The following is a 24,448-nucleotide window of genomic DNA, read 5'->3' as shown; positions in this document are numbered from 1 at the left end:
AGGTTGTCACTATCCATAAAATAACTTGCTCGTGTTTTTATTGGGATTGCATTGAATCTGTAGATCAATTTGGGAAGAACAGATGTCCTGATAATGTTGAGTCTTCCTATCCATGAATATGGAATATCTCTCCATTTTTTAGTTTCTCTTTGATTTCATTTATTAGAGTTTTGTACTTTTTTTCATATAGTTCTTGTACATATTCTTTCAGATTTATACCTGAGTATTTCATTTTGAGGGGTGTTAACATACTTGGTATTGTGTTTTTAATTTCAAATTCCACTTGCTCATTGCTAGTGTATAGGGAAGTGATTGACTTTTGTATATTGACCTTGCATCCTGCAGCCTTGCTGTAATCACTTTTTCCAGAGGAGTTTTTTTTTTTTTTTGTCAATTCTTTTGAAATTTCTCTACAGATGAGCATGTCATTTGCAAACAAAATTTTATTATTTTCTTCCTTCTCAATGTGTATACATTTTATTTCCTTTTCTTGTTTCATGGCATTAGCTAAAAGTTATCAGACTTTTAAAGTTTTTTAACTTTATGGATTTGGAGAGAAAATTGTTTTTATTTACATTTTCCAGGTTATTCATGAGACTGAGCATATTGACTATTGGGACCACTGATGAGATATGAGCATATTCTCATTTTTCAAATTTTTTGTCTTTGCTTATTGATTTTGCAATAAATCTTAATATATTATGGATCCTAATGGTTTGTTGATTAAATGCAAGATATCTTTAAGAAAATGACTCTCCCTACCTAGGAACATGGTATTTTTGCCAGTCTCTATGAATTTAAACAATTTATGGTGTTGTTTCCACAATGGTATTAAATGTTTTGTTAGATTTATTCTTGAATATATTATAGATTCTCTTGCTATTATCTAGACTGAACAAATATTAAAACAAGTAAATATATTAGAGAATGATAAATTTTATGAAGTAAAAAACAGGGGGAAATAATAACATTTCTGGAACAGGATAGGAAAGACAATTTCAGGCAGGTTAATAAACAGTCTTATATGACAAGGTTATATTTGGACTGAGACCTGAATAGTGAAAAGGTACCAGCCTTGTAAAGATTTGGAGGAAGACAGTATCTAGAGCAAAGTAGAGTGGTAAGAGTTGTATGTAATGAAATCAATCATGAAGAACCTTGCAAACCAGAGTAAGGAGCTCAGATGAGTATGGACTTGGGATTTGGAGCTTTGTTCTTCTCACTGAGGGACCACTGAGACTGCTTTCCTTAGAGATACCAGCTATTTGGGCTAAGGATACCCAAGACACATGGGATATATCCACTCCTGCATAATGGGTGTGGCCTCTCCCCTCAAACTCCAAAACTACAGCGTCAATGTTTTCATTGTACACTTTGACTGATAGACACATGACAACAGCAATCATGCTTCATCTTCAAATTCTAGTGGGTTGCTGTAGAGTAACAGTGGGCTCTTGCCAAAACTGTTTTTATTAATTACTATGAGTGTTTATATTACTACAAACTCTTCATATACTAACACAGCATTCTGGATTCTGCTTACTAAAGCAATCTTTTCCAAAATCCAAACAGAGTTCTCCTCTGCTCAGTTTATTTGCAAAGAATGTTTATTTATATACTCATCTGGCAACTTGGCTCCTGGCCACTATCAAAATTCACCCTTCCATTTAAAAGAGAGGATAACTTTCAAAGCTGACGTATATTTAGCTACATCTGTGTGCATCTTCTTGCAGTTTCCTTTCACATGCTTCCTAAAGCCCAGTAGCCAGTTTCCTCTTCTGACCCAAAGCCACTCCATCACTGAATGCCATCATTGGGAAAGCTCCACATCCAATTCAGTGTGTTGCACAGTGAGATGATAATATGCAGTGATTATCATGGACTGGTTTATTAACCCTGGTGCTATGATTGACAGATTAACTCAGTTCTTAGCTTTCCTCCAACAGTGTTCATCTGAATTGAAAGAGAAATGTATTAAAGAAGACAGTGTAGAGGAAAGCATTTAGGGAAGGCAGGTTTCTTTCCCAAAGGCAAAAAGTATTTGGAGGTTTTCAGTGAGGTATGAGAAGTGAACCATCATGGTAATCTTAATTCTCCACTAAAATGTTATTTTGAAAACAGATCTTTACAGTGCTTATTATAGATTTTTTTCCACCTCCATATGACTCATTGCCTTAAGGGGATTTGGAAATGGAAAGGACCATTAGCTCTTCTTCATCTTCTATCATTAACAGAGAAGTTCTTTCGTATGTCCTTAAGTAGCTCTCATTTACATGATTCATAGCACTTCTTCCAAACCCTCAAAACTTCACAATACTCAGTATTGTAATAGAAAGTTAGGGTATAACTTTGAAGCCAGACTTCACAGTTTCTTTTAGCACTTACTGTGTAACCTCAGGCAGGTTATGTAACCTTTCTGTGGCTCAGTTTTCTCTACTTTAAGTTTTGACAGCAGAGTTTTTTGGATCAATTGATTGATACACTTAAAACAGACCTTGACATATAACGAGTACCCAATATATGCTACCTGCTATTAATATTTTTCTGACAAATACCCTACTTTTATCTATTAAATATCACTCATTAAAAATGACCTTATTGATTACTACAGAGCTTACATAGGCCATCAAGGCTGAACACTCTCATATTCTCATTCTTCCTCTTTTCCTTCTAACTTAGACTCTACCATTCTTCCTTTTTATCTCCCATCCTAGGAATTATTTTTCCACCAAAGAATGATAAATCCAGCTGTGCTCCAGAACCTGGTTAATTAATTATTCTCTCTCTTAAATATGCTCAACATTTCCTTCTAAAATGACCCTTTAATTCTGGCCCATAAATATGTCCAAATCTCTTATTTTAAAAAAAAAATTCCATGGTAGAGACACTTTGGCTGACAGTTTAACAGTTTCTTACAAAGCTAATCAGTCTTTAAAAATCGTCCAGCAATTGCACTCCTAGGTATTTTACCAAATGTGTTGAAAACTTACATCTACACAAACACCTGCGCACAAAATGTTTGTAGCATCTTTACTCATAATTGCCAAGTATTGGAAGCAACCAACCTTCAGTAGACGAATGGATAGGGAATTCCCTGGTGGTTCAGTGGTTAGGACTCCATGCTTTCACTGCCAAGCACCCAGGTTTAAACCCTGGTGGGGTGACTAAGATCCCACAAGCCATGCAGCACGGCCAAAAAAAAAAAAAAAAGATGAATGGATAAATAAACTGTGGTACAGCCATACAAATGGAATATTACTTAGCAATAAAAAGAAATAAGCTATCAAGTTACAAAAAGACATGAAGGAAACTTAAATGCTAAGTGAAAGAAGCCAGTCTGAAAAAACTACGTACTGTATTATTCCAACTACATTGCATTCTGAGAAAGGTAAAACTATAGAGACAGTGAAAAGATTAGTGGTTGCCAGGAGCTGGAGAGGAGCAGGGAGGAATTAGGTGGAGCAGAGAAAAATTTTTAAAGCATGAAACTACTCTGTATATCATAATGATGGATAAATGACATTATTTGGAAAAACCTATACAACTCTACAACATAAAGAGTAAACACTAATGTAAACTATGGATTTAGTTAATAATGTATCAGATTGGCTCATCAATAATAACAAATGTACCATACCAACGCAAGTTGTTAAAAGGAGAAATTGTGGGCTGGAAAAGAGAGAATATATGAGAACTGTCTGTGTATTCTTTCTTTAAACCACAACTGCCCTCAGAAATAAAGTCTATTAATAATTTAAAAAAATCTTAAAGTTTATATAAATTGTTTCACCACAGCACCTAGGTTAGTATGGGTTTTATTAATAACTTGGAGAAGATGTGTGTGTTTAGCAAGGGGCAGGAATCTTGGGGGCAATCTTAGAATTTTGCCTACCCCTGTATCCTATCCTATGCTGTCACCTCCTAAAAACATCTTTGGTGACAAAAGACTAAAGTTGTTTTCCCCTATACTTCCAAATTGGGCTCTTTTTTTCTCTTTCCATATGTTCACCTGAATTACTTTATCTACTTCTATGGTTTCACTGTCTTTTATACAGTGTTAATCAATCTATCCTACCCCGTTAACCCTTCTGGGCTCCACATCCATATTTCTAGCTGCCTCTTCGTGGTATCCATTGGAATTTCCAATAGCTACTCAAGGAAAACTAATTAATTCTCCCATACACACTCATAAAATAAGAACATGATTCTCCTTGCCAACTTTTTCTCTCTTTGAATGAGATCATCATTACTCAGTTGCTCAAAATAGAAAATTTAGAGCTTCAGCTGATATTTACTGAAGGCGTAGTATAGATCAGGGACTCTCTTAAATTCTTTACAAGTATTAACGTTAATCTTCACAACATCTCTATGGAGAAAGTATCAATACAATTACTTGAAAACCATAGTGAAGAACCTTTCCCAGGTTGTTATATCTAATATGAGGTAGGGCTAGAGTCAAACCTGTCTGGCTCAACACCTAAGCTTTTAACCACTGTGCTATTTTTCTTTCCCCATGCCCACTTTGTTATCAAGTCCTATCTATTCTGCCTCTGCAAGTCCACTCAAACTCATCTCCTTATCTCTAGCTCTGTTGTCATGTCCTTAGTTCAGGATCTCATAGGATATTTTTCTAATCTCCAGACTTAGGTTCCCACATACAACTCTTGCCTATTTCAAATAACCTCTACATTCCAGTCATATCAGTCACTTTCGAATGGAAATGAAGTGTTTATTGCCCTGCTTAAAATCTTCCTATCCAAACTTTGTAGCCTGCCATACAAAATCTTTCTCCGTCTGATTCTTGCCCACATTTTCTGCCTTGTCCCTTTGTTCATAAGTAAATTTGTATCATGTCTCCCATTGTACCCTTTTCTTTACCTATCTGTCTTCCCTTCAATACAGTGAGTTTCTTATGGGCAGGAATCTATATAGATTAGTGCTTGGCATATAAAATGGACTCAGTAAATATGAATAAACTATTTAGAATCTATCTTTCTTTGTTTCAAGATTCATATTAAAAGATGACTTCAAGAGAAGCAAAACTGGAGTCAGCCTGTACTCAGAGCTTTAGCCCTGCCCTGGCAGCTTTGAGATCCTAGTCAGACAGGTCACATCATAATAATGCAGAAGCCCAAGACATTTAGCAACATGAGAAATGAGAAACAGCTCAAGAAAACTCAATGAAGATCCGAACTAAGAATGACATATTTCCCAATGATCAAATCTAAGTCTGGTACACTGAGACATATTACCTCTCAGGACAGAATACATTTGACGACATTAAGTAACATTGTGAGTGATGGCAGCTACAAGCGAGGCAGAAGAAATATTGAAAGTTAGGCTCAAAGATCGTGTATAAAGAATACCTTTGAGAAGTAACAAATGTGTGTAATTTCCCCTATGCTGTTCACATAGCAGACAGCACTAATTAATAACAGCAGTCTTTTCTTGAAGTACCTGGGCCTTATCTCCACAGTCTTTCTCAACAGCCAGGCCTACCAATTGATCTGAGTTGGCATGAGAGAGAAAACCTATTTACCATATAGCCTATAAAAGAAAAGAGCTCTGTGATGAGAATCCTAAGGACTTGCTTCTCCTTTGGGTCCTAACCATTAACCAGCTAGGAAGTCACTTCATAACCCTAGGCCTCATCACCCTTATCAGTACAATTTGGAAATAGGAGTGGACTGTCTCTAAGTTTCCTTTGTATGTCCTAGCCCTAGATATTTATAATCTTAAGCAATGGAAAGTATCTATGAATAACTGAAAAAAAATGACCATCACATAATTCTAAGAAATGAACTTACTCATTGATGTTATAAAACATCATTGTTATCTTTTTTCCTCCTCACAGAGCTGCTGATACTGATTATAAGATTCTTTGTCCAATGGTTAAAAAGGAAAAAAAAAGCTTTAAGAAATTAAACGAAGAATTTATTTCTGTGACTGAAAATACCAATACATACCATATAGTTGTCTCTATATGGTGTAGACACACATGTAGTTAATAGAAGATATTTCTATCTGTTGAGATGAGGCCCTGGGGTGTCTGATTCTCCATTTTGTGGATCACACCAATACCTTTGCTCAACATGGTGTATGACTATGTTCATTTGCAAGTATTTGGATCCACAGCAATGGTTTTTTACTCACACTGCTTCACTGTTGACCCCACCCCCTATCTGTTTTACTGCCAGATAAAACATCTAACAATAATTACTTATAAACTATAGTACAGGGCTTTGACTGTGATAACTCAAGTAAAATGGCAGATATCAATGGAATGAACATGAATATCAATGTTCTTTCTCAAGTTGTAATTAACTGATACAACTGGTTAGTTTGGCAATATTTCTGCTTTGGCGAAACAAGCATGGTTACTTTCTTGTGGTTACCCTTTTACAATAAATTCTCACATCAGAGAACTTACAAGCTTTCTGTTTTGCCAAACTTGCTTCCTTCCTGGTTTAGACTTCTAATAATTTTCAAGTGCTCCTTCTGCTGAATCCCGAGGGTGGACTCCTGACCTCCTTGCCGGAGGTACGAAGGATGCCAGGGTTATAGCGACTGCTCTGCGGTTCTTCAAAGCTCCTCCTCCCCGGAACGTGACAGTTCTTCAGCTGCCAAGGTTGGGAAGCAGGACAGGGGACACTCCTGGGGTGCAGCTCCAAGGGGAGGAAGCCGAATTCTGGGGGCTAAAGAGGCCACGCAGGGGACCTGCTGCGCGGTGCCGAGCTGGGACCCTTTTGGCCGTCCCACTGCTGCGCAACCGGACCCCTGTCCGGCGCGGGCCGCTGTCCACAGTGGGAGGTGCTGAAAGCAAGGAGAGGGCGCGGGGGCGGCGAGGCGGACAGCTTCTCCGAGCGCCTCCGTCCTCGCTCCTCGGTTCCTCCAGCCCTCCCCTCCTCCCGCAGCCATGTTCCACGCGCGGGGAGGGGCTGGGGAAGGGGAGAGGGACGGGGGATCAGGGCGGAGAGCGTCTGCTCTGCCTCAGGGAAGGAGGGGATGAGAGTTGGGGAGAGCAGCGGGAGGAAGCGGCGGCGGCTAGCGAGGAGCCAGCGCTGGGTCCTGCAGTGGAACTCCCAGGAGCCACCATCATGGTGAAGAGGAAGAGCTCCGAGGGCCAAGAGCAAGACAGCGGCCGCGGCATCCCCTTGCCCATCCAGACCTTCCTGTGGCGGCAAACCAGGTGAGGGGCGCAGAGGGCGCACCGTGGGCCGCCCTGGGCTGGGAGCGCTCCTGGGGCCGCCTGGGTCGTCGTCGTCGCCGCTGCCGCTGCTGCCGAGGCCGCGCCACAGCCTGCAGCTCCCTCTCTGGGGCTGGAAATCGAGCCTTCTGCACCCGCGTAAAAACACGCATTTAAAAAATATTTCAGTGAAGTTTGACGGCAAGCAGGTTGGCAGCTGTAGAATAAATATATACATTATTTAGGGGATGAGAGGGCAGAGAGCCTAGGGAGAGGGGGCGGGGAATTAGGGAAGATAATTATGACTGGTTGTGCTCCTGTGTCCAATTCCCCCTCCATCTCCTGCTGTAATTCCAGCCCGGTGACCTGTTGTTTTTCCAGCTCCTGTTTGTTGAATGTCTGCTATGCCCACTTGTTAACCATTTTTGCTCGGATTCAGCTAGTGTAATCTTCCTGGTTAAAGCCTCTGAGAAGAATCATTTTTAATAAATTTTTTTTTTCTTGGAAAAACCTGAAACCTATTTCCATAAACAGGAAACAAGGTTTCCATTATTATTATTAATTATTATTATTTTAGAGATTTATCAGATAAGAAATTAGATTCTGAAAATCATATGCCACAAACTGTGTTCAGTTTTCAGTTTTTGAAATGACGGTACACATGAGTAATGCAACGCTTCTGACCATTGGTGATTTAGAATCCGATTAGGTAAGAAGTCTTCAGAATAAGACTGGATACAGAAAACGTAGAAATCCACAGCTTTTTCATGTATGTAATCACACACATAAAAGCAAATGTCGTCAGCTGTTTAATACCCGCCCTTTAGCAAGCCATAGGGAGGCGTGAAATTTGTTTCATAGCACTATGTCTTATTCGTTGAAAATATGTCATAAGGATGCTCTAATAATAATTTTACTTGCGTTTAAAACGATTATTTCTATTAATTTTTCAGTGCATTTTTGAGGCCTAAACTGGGGAAGCAATATGAAGCCTCTTGTGTGGTATGTGATATTCACCATTTAATGACTATTTGCATATACTGTGTGGTAATTTGAAAGAAAGAATTTAAATTGTACTGTGTATATTAATTCACTCAGCAAATATTATTGAGCACCTACTATGTGCCAGGCACAGTTCTAGATGATGAGATAGAGCAATAATCAAAACAAATATAGAGTTTGCATTCTACTGGGAGGGGGATAGGCCACTCATAAATGAGTAAAATACATAGCCAGCCAGGTGGTGATATGCGCTATGGAGAAAAATTAAGCAAGAAAGGTCATTAAGGAGCCCTAGGGTGGAGGTTTCATGTTAGAAGTAGAGGATAGATAAGGTTTGCCTGCTAACGTGACCCTTGGACGAAGATTTGAAGGAAGGGAGGGAGAAATAGCTGAGGGCAGAGCAGAGGGAAAGCAAGTCTAAAGGCCCTAAGTGGGGAGGGGTAGAGCAGTAGAAGAGAGTGTGGAAAGATAACAGAATGAGGACAAGTATAATAAGTCAAATCCTTAATCAACAAAATCAAAACTGTTATATAGTGGAAGCTCATAAAATGAGAGCCTATGACCTACTCAAAGTAATATGCAATTCTGAACTTTTATGTCTTCCATTTTTTGTGCAAGCCTGAAATGGATGATATGAAATAATTATGAAAATAATGCTATTAACATTTATGCAAAATACAGTGCACTTGTCCTGAGATTCTGAGGGAATCCCATGACTTACAGATTGTCTTTTTACAAATTGAGAAGACACAAAAACGTGAAGCAAAATTAAAATGGGCTTTTCAAAGACTTCATTAAAACTTGGAGCTCACATAAAGGTCTTTACATTGCATATATTATAACCTAAAAGTGGAAACCTACCCATTTGGATATTGCCATGATATTTGCAAATGACTTGATAGATGATAAATGACCTTCTAGTAAGGAGCTCTGAAATGTGTTAGGGCCACACACTATTATGGAAGCCAACTGGAAAGTCAAACACCTCTCCCCATACACACACATACGTGCACAGCACACGCTCAAATAAGAATTTTTTTTGTTGCATTTCATGCCCTTCAAAATTGTCACAGATATTTTTTTAAATCTAACCAACTTTTTAATAAGGACCTTTTAATGGGATTTGTTGTACTTAGCTCAAGTTAAAGTAATTTGGCACCTGAAATCTCTGCGCCTTCCTCAAATCATGCTTGCAGTTATACTAGCTTAAAATAACCCTGACTTTTCTGTTCTTGGCAAAGATACGTCTGACATTTTAATGTTGTCACACAATATCAAGTAAGTCCCATTCATAGATACAGATAGATAGAGAGTGATGTAAGTATAGAAAACAATTGCCAAGGTTTAAAATTACAAAAAGTTATATTAGTAACATTTAAGAAGAAAATGGCATTAAGTGTCTAAAGCTTCCTGAGATTATAAAATGTATAACTCATCCTCTGAAAGTATATTCATCAAGACTATATAAATTCTTTATAATCTTTTAATGTCTAACATACTCACCCTTTACTTAATGAATACTTAGATCCCTGAGGGCTGAGGAATTTTAAAGTATTTGGACCTGCCTTTATCTGGTTTCTTTAAGAAAACCCCAAAGACTACATCTCTGATTGAACTCCTTGCCAAACCTCAGCATGCCTTTCATTATGAAGGTGAATGTATTTTCTTTTCTTGAATCAAAGGTAAATAGCTTTCTTTGGAGAATCTCTGTATTAGGCCATATCTTTTTTCAGATATCCTAATAATTCCAATAACACAGCTTGAGCACTTGGGACTGGTATTATGACCACTTGGGGAGAACACAGCTCTCTAGATCATTTGGGACATCAAGTAGCAAGCAGGTTCTGTTCATACAAGTCAAATGTTTATTAACTTTATTCTGATATTTGGTAGCTGCACTTTCCCCAACACCTTATAGGGATATCCTCCTCCACCTTCAAAGAGAAAAAACAACTCAGTAGGTCAACTTGTTCTGGGGCTTGGGGGTGGGGTGCTTCACTTGCTGAAAGTATCCCTGGCCAGGATAGAAGATTTAATAAACCACCAAAGCAAAAATGGCTTATTCCCTCCTCCCTCCCTCCTTTCTTCTTCCCCTCCTTTTCTCTCTTTATTCGACAGTTAGATGAACAATCTTTATGGTTTTAGGCATTCTGTAAGGAGTGTCCTGTGCCACATCATTGCTAGGGACATGGAATAACTCAGAGACCCCAAAATCAGATCTCTTGAAACAGTTGGATCTTATTTAACACTTGTTGCCCATTCACATAAATTCTGCACCTCAACACACTTTCACAAAAGACATTTCACCTTGGTCTGCAGTTGTGATAGCTCCTTTCAATGACCCAGGATCATTTTATAAAATATTACGTCCAAAACCTTCATACAGCTAAATGTGTTGTTGTACTCTTTTTGACAGGAGCTTATTTTGGTGGAAATAAAAATCATGTAATAATTCAAGCCATATACTTTGGATCAAAAACGTGAAAATGGGTAGACAATAGGAAATTATCACTGGCTCATTTCATGTCAACATATACAATGAAATGCAATGTGCAGGCACGCTAAAGAATTTGGTCTAGTGATACGTATCTTTTTGGGTATACAGTACCGTGTTGTCTATTTTTTCACCCATCAGAATCTCTAATTTCTTATTTTACTTTTTTTTTTTCTTTGGGTATCTACAGTCCTTTGAACGAGTGTTGGTAGAAAACAAGCTGCATGGCCTCTCTCCAGCCCTCTCTGAAGCCATCCAGAGCATTTCCAGATGGGAACTGGTACAAGCTGCTTTGCCTCATGTCCTGCACTGCACTGCAACCCTGCTGTCAAACAGAAACAAGCTAGGTTGGTGCTGCTACATTCCTTCTTCATGACATACCATTGTCCTCACTCATGGTGACTCATAATAACACTCACAATAACAACCTGTATAACTGACTATTTTTCCAGGCACTGGGCACACATTCTCATTTAATTCTGACAAAATCTCCCTCACGTTGGTGTCATTGTTATCTCCATTTTACCAATGAGGGAACTAGCTCTCTTTGTTTTAACTTCTTAACTTTACAAGAATGTGTGAATGTATTCTCCTTTTAAACATTAGAATGTTATAGAGAAGCTAAAGACTCTCTCTCACCTGTTCAAGATGAGTTCTAATCACAGTTGTCCCTTTGTCCTCCCAACGCCTAAAGCAACCACCTTCATGAGTTTGTCATATTCCGCTCCAGATCTTTTCCCAACTTCGTGGTATTATGTGTATGTGTGCATGCATGCACATACATATTATTTTTCTTGTTTAGATTATTTTGCAGATTGCTTTTCCCACATGGCATTATGTCCTAGCCATCTGCCCCAAGATCTTCTCCATCCAGTTCCTTCCCCTCATTTGGGTCTCTGCTCAAATGTTACCTTTATAGAGGGGGCTTTCCTAATCACACTGTCTAAAATGGAGTAGCTGTTATCCTCAAAGCCCATACTCTTAACTACTCTGCTGCTTATTTGGAAATATATGTGGGTATCTGACTGAAGAGATATGACGCATGCAGTTTCTTTCCCTGTGTCAGCATATCATTCTGCAGGGATTGCAGCCAGTTAGAAAGTCCCAAAGCAAGAGGGAACCCTTTCAGCAGTGGCTGTAAGGGGTGTAGAGAAATGCTAGTTTCTCCCAGGAAATCAAGCCATAGAACAAAGCAAGGATGTTCTTCCCACACCCAAGGTTGACACCCGTTGTTCTGGTCACAGAGTTTGCCTTAACCTAGCTGTGTTGTTGTCCCATGCAGGCCACCAGGATAAACTGGGTGTCGCTGAGACAAAGCTCCTTCATACCCTGCACTGGATGCTCCTGGAGGCCCCCCAGGACTGCAACAGCGAGCGTTTTGGGGGCACAGACCGAGGCTCCAGCTGGGGTGGCAGCAGCAGTGCTTTCATCCACCAGGTTGAAAACCAGGGCTCTCCAGGGCAGCCTTGCCAAAACAACTCCAATGATGAAGAAGAAAACAACCGATGGAAGATCTTCCAGAACTCCATGGCTACTGTGGAGCTCTTTGTGTTTCTCTTTGCTCCTCTGGTACACAGAATCAAGGTAAGCGGAAAGCTGGTGAGGGCTAAGGGGAACTAGAAGTCAGATGAGGGTTTGCTTCAAATGATATTTCTGTATTTGGCATCCATGTCTTTGTATGATCTTATAGCAAGCCAAGACATGGAGAGCTTTGTTTTTATACTAAACTATTGAACGTTATTTCAGAACCACAATTGTCCTACTCAAAAGTCTTTAGTGGTTCTCCATCTGCCCCAAGATAATACCCAATATATTAAACATGGCATATAGAGTCAACTGTGATCTGGGGCTTAAATCCTATCTTAACTGATCAACTGCCGATCCCTGCTGGCCACCTCGTGATCCAGTTCTGGGAGCCCTGTGAACCATTCCCTGAATATGCCCTTGCTGTTTGCTCCGCCCTCCTTTCCTTCCTCTGTTCCTTTCATGGTTCTTCAAACTTCAACTTTAGTGTCATCATTTCCACGAAGCTTTTCCTTTGACCTTCCCCATGTAGGTTTAGTCACCATCTCCTTTGTATTTCTACAGCATGTTGTAGCTACTTCTATTATAATGCAAGATCTGGAACAGAAGTTTTTACTGTGGACTTTTTGATATTTTGGTATACAATCTAAGAATTGCTTTTCAAAATACTTTTAAATGCATAAAGTACAAAACATAGTATTACATGGAAACAAATTGTATTAAAATACAATTATATACATGTACCCCTTGGATCTGAAAGAGACAATATTATTTTAAATCATAGTGCTACCACTTTCTAGCTGTGTCATCTTGTTGATATTACTTAACCTCTTGGATCCTCCATTGCATAAAATCGTGGATATTCAAACACAGGGTGAATATATATGAAGACATAATGCATGGAAAGTATGTAGAAAAAAATCAAGTACATGGAAAGAAATCAAGAACTATTTGTTACTTCTGTGAATGAATAAATTACAATATTCCATCTAAGTGCTCTGATAAGAAATAAGAAGGAATTAATATGCTCAACTGTTCTTTAATAGAATATTAGGATCTTAATCTGATTGACTCTGTTCCATGGCTGGTAGGACTAGGATTGAAACTACCTGTAAATCCCCAAAATGCTTCACATGCACTGGCCACATTGTCTATCAGAATTATCAAAAGATATTAAATGTTGTTAAATTGATGCTTTAAAAGCATTACACTTTCTATTTTTAAAAGTCTTTGATAAAGGTTACACTTAATGGAAAGCATTACTTTAACTGAGACGGTCCCCCTGACCTGTGGAATCTACAGGATCTGCCTCGTGCCCCGCTACCTGGCCTCATCTCCCTCTATCTCACTGGCCTCTCTCTTGTTCACTAAGTTGCAGGCTCCCCAGAGACTTATCCTCAAACTCAACACATTTGTTTTTGCTTTCAGGACTTTGCACTGGTTTTTCCTTCTAAAACATTTACTGCCACCTTCCACCCTAGATTTTCACATGGCCATGTTCTTTCCATCAATTTACTCACAACTCAAATGTTACCAACTCAAAGTATTTCCCTGGTTACTTTAGTGCCACTAGGACATGACTCTACATTTTTTGTTGCTTCCTTCTTAGCACCTATCAGTACCTGAAATTATTTTATGTGTTTGTTTACATGTTTGTTGCCCATCAACCCCACCAGAACAGAGGTTCTCCAGCAAAGGGACACTGCCGTCCAGGTCACAACTCTATCTGATAGTGTCTAGAATAGTGTCTGGCATATATGAGGCAATCAATAAATATGTAATGACTGTCACTAAATAAACCCAAGTTATTATCAGAAGCTGATCCAGATGCTAAAAGTAGCAATTATACATATGTACATAGTCCCCAAAACAGAAAGGGCAAGAAAGAAAGCTCCTTTAAAAAAAAAAAAAAAAAGATAGCCTACAACATGTCTATTTGTAGAGAGAGATCCTCTGGATTGAAAAATATGGAAGGGGCTTCCCTGGTGGCGCAGTGGTTGGGAGTCCGCCTGCCGATGCAGGGAACACGGGTTTGTGCCCCGGTCCGGGAAGATCCCACATGCCGCAGAGCGGCTGGGCCCGTGAGCCATGGCCACTGAGCCTGTGCGTCCGGAGCCTGTGCTCCGCAACGGGAGAGGCCACAACAGTGAGAGGCCCGTGTACTGCAAAAAAAAAAAAAAAAAATGTGGAAGTATAGGAGTGGCTGGAATGGCTATAATTTTATTTGAAAACATGTTGAGAGTCCAAGATTTGGAAAGAGATAGACCTGTGTTAGAATCCAGTGCTTGCTGCTTCCTATTCTATGTAGGAAAGACATCGAGCAATTAACTTCTCTAAGCCTCAGTTTTCTCAAGTATAAATTGAACATAAAAATAATTTTATGGAGCATTGTGAGGATTAAACAAATTAAAGTGCTCAACCTGACACACAAAAAGGCATTAACAAATGGTAGTTTTTAGTGTTGGCATTTTATTGCTGTTGACATGAATTATTAGTAGAAGGGGAGCCAGATCTTCCTTCAGGGGAGACCACACAGACAGTGAGGAAAGCTGGCTCAACGTCCCCAAGTTTTACCTATGGCCTGGGATTGGAGTATTTATAAGGAAGTAAAACAATGCCTATGAAACACTGCACGGCGATTAATACATGGTATTGTAACAATTACTGTTGGCTATTATAACTAGCATTATTGTTTTATCATTTTATTATTGCTGTGAGAGAAATATTGTTCTAGATGCCATAGGGAACAAAAAATATTAATGAGTCAATACATTTCACCACAACGCTTTTTTCCTCTGAGCAAGGGCTTTGCTTCTATCAGTGTAGTGAGGAATGAACAATCCCTTGATCAGGGTTTCTCAGTCTTGGCACCATTGGCATTTGGGGCCAGATAATTCTTTGTCCTGTGCTTTGTAGGATATTTACTGACGTCTCTGGCTTCTACCCACTAGATGCCAGTAGTACCTCCTTCCTCCGAACTGTTACAACCACAAATGATTCTAGACATTGCCAGATGTCCTTAAGGGGTGGGGAGGGGTGAGAATTGCCCCCTGATTGAGATCCACTGACCTAGATCTTTTATTTGCCTGCAGGTATCAGGCCCTACCTTCCTTCTCCGTACTGTACCCATGTCAACTCCTCACCAGCACTTTTAATAGCCTTTTCTCCCTATTCTTCCTTTGCATTTGTCCTTCAGAACTCCAGCCCCAGATCAAGACTGAAAGCCACCTTTTCTATCCCAGCCCCAGAGATCTGCATGCTCCTGGGGTAAAACTAGACAACAATCCAGCCTGTTGTTTCTACAAATTGTGGTCTCAAGCTCCGTGTGCTGCCCCACTTGTCATGATTCCCTCGAGTCCCCACTCTGTGCTCACATAGACAATGTTTTATGTTGAGGCTCTTATAGGACATAGTGCTGCAGGAGGCATGAAGGGCTGAAATCCAGTCTAGGCATGAGCCTGTGCCTCCACTTCACACCTCCTCAATCCCTTCCACTTGCTTTCCTCTATTAGGTAACAGAAGTGTTCACATGTCATTTCTCATTTTTACAAACACCCACAGTAAGGTGGATATCTTTGTCTTCATTTTACCAAAGAGGAAACTGAGGTCCAGAGAGGTAATAATCAAGCTCATTTAAGTAACCGAGGTGGGATTCAAACCCAATTCCATCTGACTTTCTACAAAACTATACTGTTTCTTTTGTTTCTGTGCTGGAACTCTTCTCATCGAGGTCATGAACAACCTTGAGCTATTGAACCTAATATTTATTTTGCTGTCTTCATTTCACTAAAATTTAGCTGCATTTGAACTTACAATCCTTTCTTCTTGAAGTTTTTTATTCCTTTGGTAGCACCACACTCTGCTAGTTCACCTTGCATCCCTGGCTATCTGCTCTATCTCCTTTGAGAGCGTATCTTCTTTGCCTGCCCCTCTAACATTGTGGTTCTCCAGAGATGCAACCTAGACCCTTTGCACTTCTCACTTTGTCTTCTCTTTGCAGACCTCCCCTCCTGCTTCATTTACCATTTGTGTCCTAATAGGCTGAGGTCATCTAATTTTATATGTCTAAAATAGTCTCCTTTCCTAACCTCTAGACCAACTTGTCAACTAGCTTCTCCAGATAGATAATCTAAGGGCATTTCAGATTTCCCCTGGAGTGAGCCATTGTCCTGATGTTCTATATTTCAGGTGATGGACCCATTCACATAAACTCAAAACCTAGGTGCTTCCTTTGATTACTCCTTCATCCTTACCTACACATTCCACTAATCACAGAGTTCTACTCATTTTGTCTCTTAAATATTTCTCAAATTTACCTAATTTTCTTCATCCCTATTATCCTCCTTAACCCAAGATTTCATCATCCATTGCTTGGGCCTCTTACTTGGGCCACTTTCTAACTGGATTTACAGTCTCCTGGCTTGTCTCATAAAATCCAACCTCAACACCAAAGTGATCTCTCTAAAATGCATATCTGAACATATCACTAACATACTTAAAGTAATTTGTTGATTTCTCATTATACAGAGGATGAAACTCTAGCTCTCCAGTGTGGTAACTGGGACCTCCATGACCTGCGTGGTTACCTCTCCTGACTATGAGCTCCGAATGCTTGGAGTCTCCCTAAGAACATAACATGCTTTGTTCCAGGCCTATTTTATGCTGGTCATGTCACCTGGAATACCCTCCTACCCTACCCTTCTGCCTAGAAAATTCTTACTCATCATTTATGACTTCATTCAAGATCTATCCTCCCTCCTTCTCTATCTCTATAATATATTAGACATATTTTTAAAAATTATTTTTAGCTTCTTATTATCATTATCTCTTTATCTGTCCATCTCTTCTACTAGATTCCAGATGGTTTGAGAATAGGAATTATCATTGTATCATGGGTAGCTAATGTAGTGTCTGTGTTTTGTAGGCATTTAATTGATATTTATTGAATGAATTAGTTTACTAATTAGCAAATAATCTAAGTGACTCATCCTTTTGTAAGACAGTGTATAATTCAATGCATTTTTATGCTTTTACTTTATAACTAGCTCAAATATTTTATATGAAATCAATAATCTGAAAATTCTGTCAAATATGTTATTAAATGATGAACATTTGTTACAACTAAGGAATCTACTTTAACTGTGCTGCCAACATTTTCTTGATTTGATCCTAATCACTTATTCCTTCCATAAATATTTATTGAGTGCCTACTACATGCGAGGCACTGTTCAGAGTGCTGGAGAAATGGCAGGGGATAAAACAAAATCCAAGCCCTCAAGGAGATTTTTATAAAATTCGTATGTCTGAAGTAAACAACTTTAAAACAGAATTTAAAATAATAGTTGTTTAAGTAGATGTCTCTAAGCTACTAGTAAACACATTTAGAATTGCTTCATGTCAGCAATTCTAAAAACAGGCTTTCATTGCAAGCAACATTGTGGAAATGTTGATTCTTTGAATTTTTACACCTTCTGGTTTTTCTCAACCTTTCTAGACCACCCACCCCACAGCTGTTTGAATGATAGAGTACCTTCTCCAACTACAGAGTTTCTGTTCATGTGTGCTTATGTGTATATATCACACTGGGTGACCCATGAAAGGGAATTCTATAAGAGGAATTAGTGACCCAGAGTTTATACATTCAGCCAACTTAAGAGGACTTACAAAGGAGCATATCAACATAAGAACTGGCCATCCATTCTGCAGGTGTTCAGGTCTAAAGAATGATCAGATTTATTTGGTGTTATTTGGAGACTGTAACATGCTCAATTAATCAACAATTATGTATTGATGTTCAATCAACAATTATGTATTGATGTTCAAGGAAAAGTGCCCAGAAGGAGATCTCAACTTGTCTTCAAGAAATATACAGTCTAGTTGGGGGTATATCAAACAAAACAAAATGATGACAGTAACTGTCACTGAGTGGATAGAGCAGAGGTTAAAGGCCAGGATGTCAGTTTAAGAGAGCCCACTTCCTGCTGCAATGTCCATTGGAGTTTTATTTGTGCCAAGATTACTTAGAAGAAATGTGGAAAAGGACCAATCTCTGAAACTAAGAAATTGTCAAAACCAGATCAATTGTGATTTAGCATTCTGCATTTCTGGAGACAAATCTGATATACTTTGCACATGGTGAATTCCCTGATTGCTGGATCACACATGATACCATGCAGACTTCCCCATGTCCATTTCAAGGGAAAGGGGTTGCTTTCCCCTTAACTTCGGATCTATCTAGTTGTTTACTCAGTATATCTAGTTGAATGTCTAACAGGCCTCTCAAACTTAACATGTCTAAAACTAGGCTCCTGACCTGTTCCTCCTTTATCTTGCCCATCTTTATCAGTGGCAAAGCCAAAAAATCTTTGACATCTCATTTTCCTACACTCTACCTCTAGTCAGTTAACAAAGTCTATAAACTGTATCTTCAAAATGTATCCAGAATCTACAGCTTCTCATTTTTCCCTCTACTGATACCCTGGTCTAACGATCTTTCACCTAGTTGGTAATAAGAGCTCCCTAGTCTCTTTCCTCCCTTGCCCTTTCTCAAACTATTCTCAATAGCCTGAGTGATCCTCAAAACATACATCGAGTCATGTCATTCCACTATTCAAAACCCTCCAGTGACTTCTCATGTTACTCAGTAATTGAAGCCCTTACTATGACGTATCAGGCCCTATATTATTTGGCATTCAAAAACGTCTCCAATCTTATTTTTTTCTACTCTTCTGTCATTCGCTTGACTCCAGGCCCGCAGTCTCTTGGCTGTTTCTTGACACACAAGATATACTTAGGACCTTTGCACTTGCTGATCCCTTTTCACAAAATGCTTTTTCTGGAAATATCTACTTGGCAGCTCCTTCATTTCATTCAGATCCTTATTCAAAAGTCACCTGCACAAGAAGGGCTTCCCTGGCCTTCCTGTCTAAAACACCAGCACCTTGTCTGGTACTTCCCTTTCCCTCCTTTACTTCTCCTTTGCACTGGAGAGCAGGGATTTTTGTATGCTTTGTTCACTGTTGTATCCCAGAACCTAGAATAGGACCAGGTACACAGTAGGTGGTCTATAAATATTTGTAGAATGAAAGTGGCATGAATTTGAACAAATGCTTTTCCAATACTGACACTAGATGCTTTTCCATCATGGGTATTGCTGTGGTGCCAGGATCTTGGCCTATAGCTTACGGAAGAGTCCCCTCTTTACCAACGTGGAGATTTATTCAGGGGTTTCATCTAGCCTTTCCAGTTGAAGCTTCCTTTGAGCTACATTGATTCACCATTTGCAGAATAAATTTGTTTTCCTTTTTTTCAATTTCTTTCCAGCTCTCCTCCTTCTAGATCAGTGATTTTCAACCATAGCTACACAAGAGAGTCACCAGGGGCAACTCAAGAAAACCTCACAGCAATTCTAATTTAATTGGTCTGGTTAGGGGAGGAAGTGGGGCCTGGGCCTCCTAGGTTTTAAAAGCTCCCCAGGTGATTATAATATACAAGCCAGGTTGCAAATCACCACCCTGTGAATTCCTGGTTTCAGTTATGTTCATTAATCTGCAATCACTCTCTCTGCTTCCATCTCTACATTGTTTTGAGAGGCCGAGTTGTTGAAAATGTAACCTCAGAATGTCATACATTTGTACTTATACAATTGCATTTTAAACATCTCAGCCACTCAAAATGATGTAATGATGAAGCAGAGAATGTACTCCCTGGAAGAGACCTTCAGTTGTAGATAACCGAATGAGTATGGGTTGCAAAGTAAGTACAGTTCAGCAAGTACTTATCATGCACCCAATTCCTAATGCTGTATTTAACATTGTGATGATGACAGGGGCTGTGGCTACATCGCTGCCCTCAGGGAATTAAAGATTGTTGAGAAGGCAACAGTATAAAATAACATGCTAAGAAGGGTCTAACTATATGTTCCTGATTCCATGAAATGCAAGAACAAGAGTTAGACTGGAGAATAGAAAGTCAAAATAGCATCTGAGGATATTGCCTTATGAGGGAGAAAGAAGGACCATTAAATCATTAAGAGGAATAATAACAATAACCACGAGTAAAGAGATCTGCCAAGACCCTTGAAATAAAAAGACCTCAATCATTGCTAACAGAAAACAATAATTGTGTGTTTCACGCTCTACCCAAAGCTGCATCTTTATTAATTATTCATTTTGCCTAAAGCAGACCACTGTGATTTCTATCGTAGTTATGATGATAATTTAAGGCTATTGGTTTACCCTAGAAACACTCATCAGAGTGAAGAAGAAAGGTCTTGAAGATCAGCCTGCTTTGAGAATAATCGTGTGAATGATGTTCTTTTTTTATACAATTTTAGAAGGTTACTTTCCATTTATAGTTATTACAAAATATTGGCTATATTCCCCATGTTGTACAATGCATCCTTGAGCCTATCTTACACCCAGTAGTTTGTGCCACAAACTATTGGGTGAATGATGTTAACCGTTGCATTGACTGGTCCCTTCAGCCAGTTCTTGGATATAGATCTTCTCTTCTCCCAGGAATCTGACCTCACGTTCCGACTGGCGAGTGGGCTTGTTATATGGCAGCCCATGTGGGAGCACAGACAGCCCGAAGTCTCTGGCTTCACAGCACTGGTGAAGCCCATCAGGAACATCATTACAGGTTTGTGACTCAGACGCCCAGTGGGACAGTGTCAGCATACACAGGAGTGAGGGCGATGGGATGATTTGCTCTTAAGAAACCAAGAGGAAGACAACTTCAGGGTGTTGTCTAGGTGCCCGAGGTACAGGGCTCATTTACATGATGAGAAACTCTAAACCAGGAGCACATGCTGCTGAGTTGTGTGACTTTGGGTAAGTCATTTAAACTTCCTGTGCCTGTGTTTCCTCACCTGTAAAATAGGGTAGGGGTCAAAACACAGTATTACAAGTACTTACAGAGTTGTTATGAGGAAAGATGAGTTAATATATGTAACATTACTTAGAAGAATGCCAGGCACATAGTAAGTGAGTAAGTGGTAGCCATTATTATTTCATCATTAGGGTAGATGGAGTAGCAGCTCCTTAAGGATCTCGCCTTAGGGGGTTGTTTTTGGTTTTTCTTTTTATCAAGACATTTCACTACAGGAATGGTCCAATGCAATAGTCCTACTGTTGAATTGTAGAAAGGGTACAACATGATAGCTTGAAAAGTGCCTGAAAAGTTCATGTTCCACCCCAGATCCATCTCTTACCATGTATGTAACCTCACCTCCCTGAGCATTTCTATTTCTTTAAAATGGAGATAAAAATACCACCTTATATGGCTTCATAGTGAGGAGTCAATAAAAATGCATATAAAGTGCCCATTTTATAGAGAGTGCTTAATTACATACTTCTATTCCCAGCCCAACTTTTAGCATCAATAACAAAATTTAAAAAGAGATAAATTGTGTGGGAAATCTACAGAAGTGTGTGTGTGTGTTATATACACACACTGAAGTATATACAGAAGTATATATATGTATACATATATACATACATACATATATATATATAGTTTGTTAACTTTATAAGGTTTTTCTGCAGACAGTGGAGGATTATGAATGGAAAAGAGCTTTGTAAAGGGAAGGAAACCATAAACAAGTTCTTACATGCTTTATTTTCCCCTATAACTTAACACAAACTTGCAAGGTTCATAGAATGTTAAGGGATTTTGTAAACTGAGGAGTTGCATATTATTCATATACGTGATAAGATGCTTATAGTGACAAGTCATGCTTATTATAGCCATTCAAAAGATGAAATTTTTCATACGGTGAAAGTAGACTAATCCCTCAATTTACATGTATATAATCTATTAACTATTGAAATAAATTGTAAATTAAAGAGTAACAGTCTATCATAATATTCAGATATCAAGGAACTAAGTAAAGATGCCATAGTCAGAAGTGACCTACTTCAGAATCCATGGATGGAATGAGGTTAACACTTGTATAAAAACTAAGGAATCATGTCCCTCCATGAAAGCACCTAAGCTGTTCACTTCCCTGCTCCCTGTGCTTCTCAGTGATATTCACAGCGGGTTCCTTACCCGCTGCTTGATGCCTCTGGACTTGAAATGGTGTCCACTGAGGGAAAATTCAACTTAGCATGGCCAGAAGAAAAACAATGGCACATGAGTGACACTCCTCTGATCTCTTGCTTTGTGATTTGGTAAATCACTTTGCCTCTCAGCACCAAAATATTCCAATTCAAATGGGGCCTGTCATTTTGGCTTCCCATTGATCCTCCGGTAAAGATGTGACTGGTTTGAATCTTACCTCAGGGGCAGCTTAATGTGTTCAATAAAGCACCTGGAGCCGGGTAGCCTGGGCTGGAACCTTTTTCTAAGGGTCAGTGACCTTGGGCAAGTTAAATTCCCTGTTTCTTAGTATCTTCATCTGTAAAATGGGTCTGGAAGTATACCATAAGTTATTACAGGGTTATTGTAAGTGTTGAATCAGTTGATATACGTAAAACGCTTAGAACAGGACTTGACAGATATTAGGTACTATGTAGATGTTAACTGTTATAATTTTTAGTATGGCCAATTTTTAGCACCTTAACTTATTGAGTCATACTGAATAAATGAAGAAATCTATATTGATATCCTAGAAATGCTAAGATTTTTGAATAGGTTATGTGATTTCTCTTACAACATATGCTATTAAATGTCTTCTTGCAAGGTTTTAATGATCTATTAAAATAGGTTTTTGATTTGAAAGTGGAATGAACTTAGGAAATAAAATACCTTATATAACATATAAACTTATAAAATTTGTGGTGGGATTTCATCTATCTTTGCAGCTAAGAGAAGCTCTCCCATCAACAGTCAAAGTCAGACCTGTGAATCACCAAATCAAGACACAAGACACCGAGAGGTGAGTGTATTATAATCATGAGAAGAAGGGTGGTCATTCCTTGAACGTAGTGTAGTGTGAAGGGTAAGACTTGACCAGTGCTGCATCTCAATGGCTAGCATGTAACAATAAATGTTAGTTATCATTATTCATCCTGCATTAACTCAAGTATCATCTTGTTCTCAATTATTGAATCTCCTAATATTTGCTAGGCAAACCTAATATAGGTACAATAGTACTGCAGCAGTGGGGAAGGAAAGGAGGTTTAAGTTACAGCATCCTTTAAGGAAAGTAAAGTTTAATGGGGAATCAAGACCAATCCACATAAAACAGAAGATGCATAATAAAACAGAATATAATTTAATGTAAATTCATCATGCACTATTTGATTCAGAAGAGAAATGAAGACTAGGGTAGTTCAAAGCCACATAGAAATGTATACTGTCATTAACTTAATACGTGTTAGATGACCTGCTTTCACTTCCAGTTCAGCATGTGAAAAATACACTTTACTGCTTTCCATCAAAATTGGATCCTCCTTCCAGCTCATGCATTATTGCCAGGAGTAGCACCATCCTTTTCACCATCAAAACTAGAAATTTTGGAGTCCTAGTATATCTCCTACTGAGCAGTTGCTAAGTATAGACACTGTGATTTATATGCTGTATTTCATCTATTCTAAGGTGTACATTTTTTTCACTTTTAACATATTTGAAATCTGGTGTATTTCATGATCTTTGGCCTCTAACCATCTCCCTGCCTGGTAGAAGTCTTGATATGATTGTCATTCTTGCAGCATAAATTTGGTCATTTTCAGCATCCAGGTTTGCAGAATCAGGGTCAGTGGCTTAGAATAGTATGTCAGAGGGGATAGTGAAGCACTCTTTTAAGAAATAACACTCTTGACACAGAGGAAGTTATTCTATGGAGAAATATGTATCAACAGCTCTGAGTTGAAATTGCTAAATGAAAGAATTTTAGGAATACCTACACAAATTTATTTCACTTATATTTTCCTTTTTACATATACATGGGATTAATATATAATCAAAAGCTCTGCATAAATAAGGCTAAGGTAGACCTTTTTTTTTTAAGGTAGACCTTTTTAATAAGTATAAAATTAAAAAGTTCTCACTGATAAGAAGTGTCCTAATTTAATTAACAGAAATTTTTTTCTTAATCATACATAAAATAATGGTGTATCTTACAACTTGAAGACATCTTAGGTACAATGAAATACATAAATCCCACATTTTAGTCTCTTTAATCCTTTCCATTTGATTTCCTGAGTCATCCTGTTTTCTTTTCATCCCGTTGCTCAGGTGTGCACTGCTACCCCGCTAAATCCAGGTCCTCGTAACTAGATTGCAGCTGGAGCCAC

General features: G+C 38.8%; 1 protein-coding gene across 3 annotated transcripts in view; it reads left to right on the top strand.

Annotated features, from left to right (window-relative positions):
* Positions 1 to 7,062: 7,062 nt before the first annotated feature.
* UNC80 (unc-80 homolog, NALCN channel complex subunit) overlaps positions 7,063 to 24,448 on the top strand; it is a 247,081-nt gene continuing 229,695 nt past the window's right edge. For all 3 annotated transcript variants that reach the window (XM_060015561.1, XM_060015559.1, XM_060015560.1), the window contains exons 1-6: positions 7,063 to 7,189; positions 8,140 to 8,188; positions 10,873 to 11,029; positions 11,965 to 12,266; positions 20,726 to 20,849; positions 23,015 to 23,088. In XM_060015561.1, the coding sequence (XP_059871544.1) occupies positions 7,098 to 7,189; positions 8,140 to 8,188; positions 10,873 to 11,029; positions 11,965 to 12,266; positions 20,726 to 20,849; positions 23,015 to 23,088 (798 nt within the window). In that variant the 5' untranslated portion in view covers positions 7,063 to 7,097. The remainder of the gene's footprint in view (positions 7,190 to 8,139; positions 8,189 to 10,872; positions 11,030 to 11,964; positions 12,267 to 20,725; positions 20,850 to 23,014; positions 23,089 to 24,448) is intronic.

This window comes from Delphinus delphis, chromosome 7 (assembly GCF_949987515.2).
Source record: "Delphinus delphis chromosome 7, mDelDel1.2, whole genome shotgun sequence".
NCBI lineage: Eukaryota > Metazoa > Chordata > Mammalia > Artiodactyla > Delphinidae > Delphinus > Delphinus delphis.
Note: the sequence above shows the minus strand (reverse complement) of the source record. Positions and strands in the feature narration are given on the sequence as shown.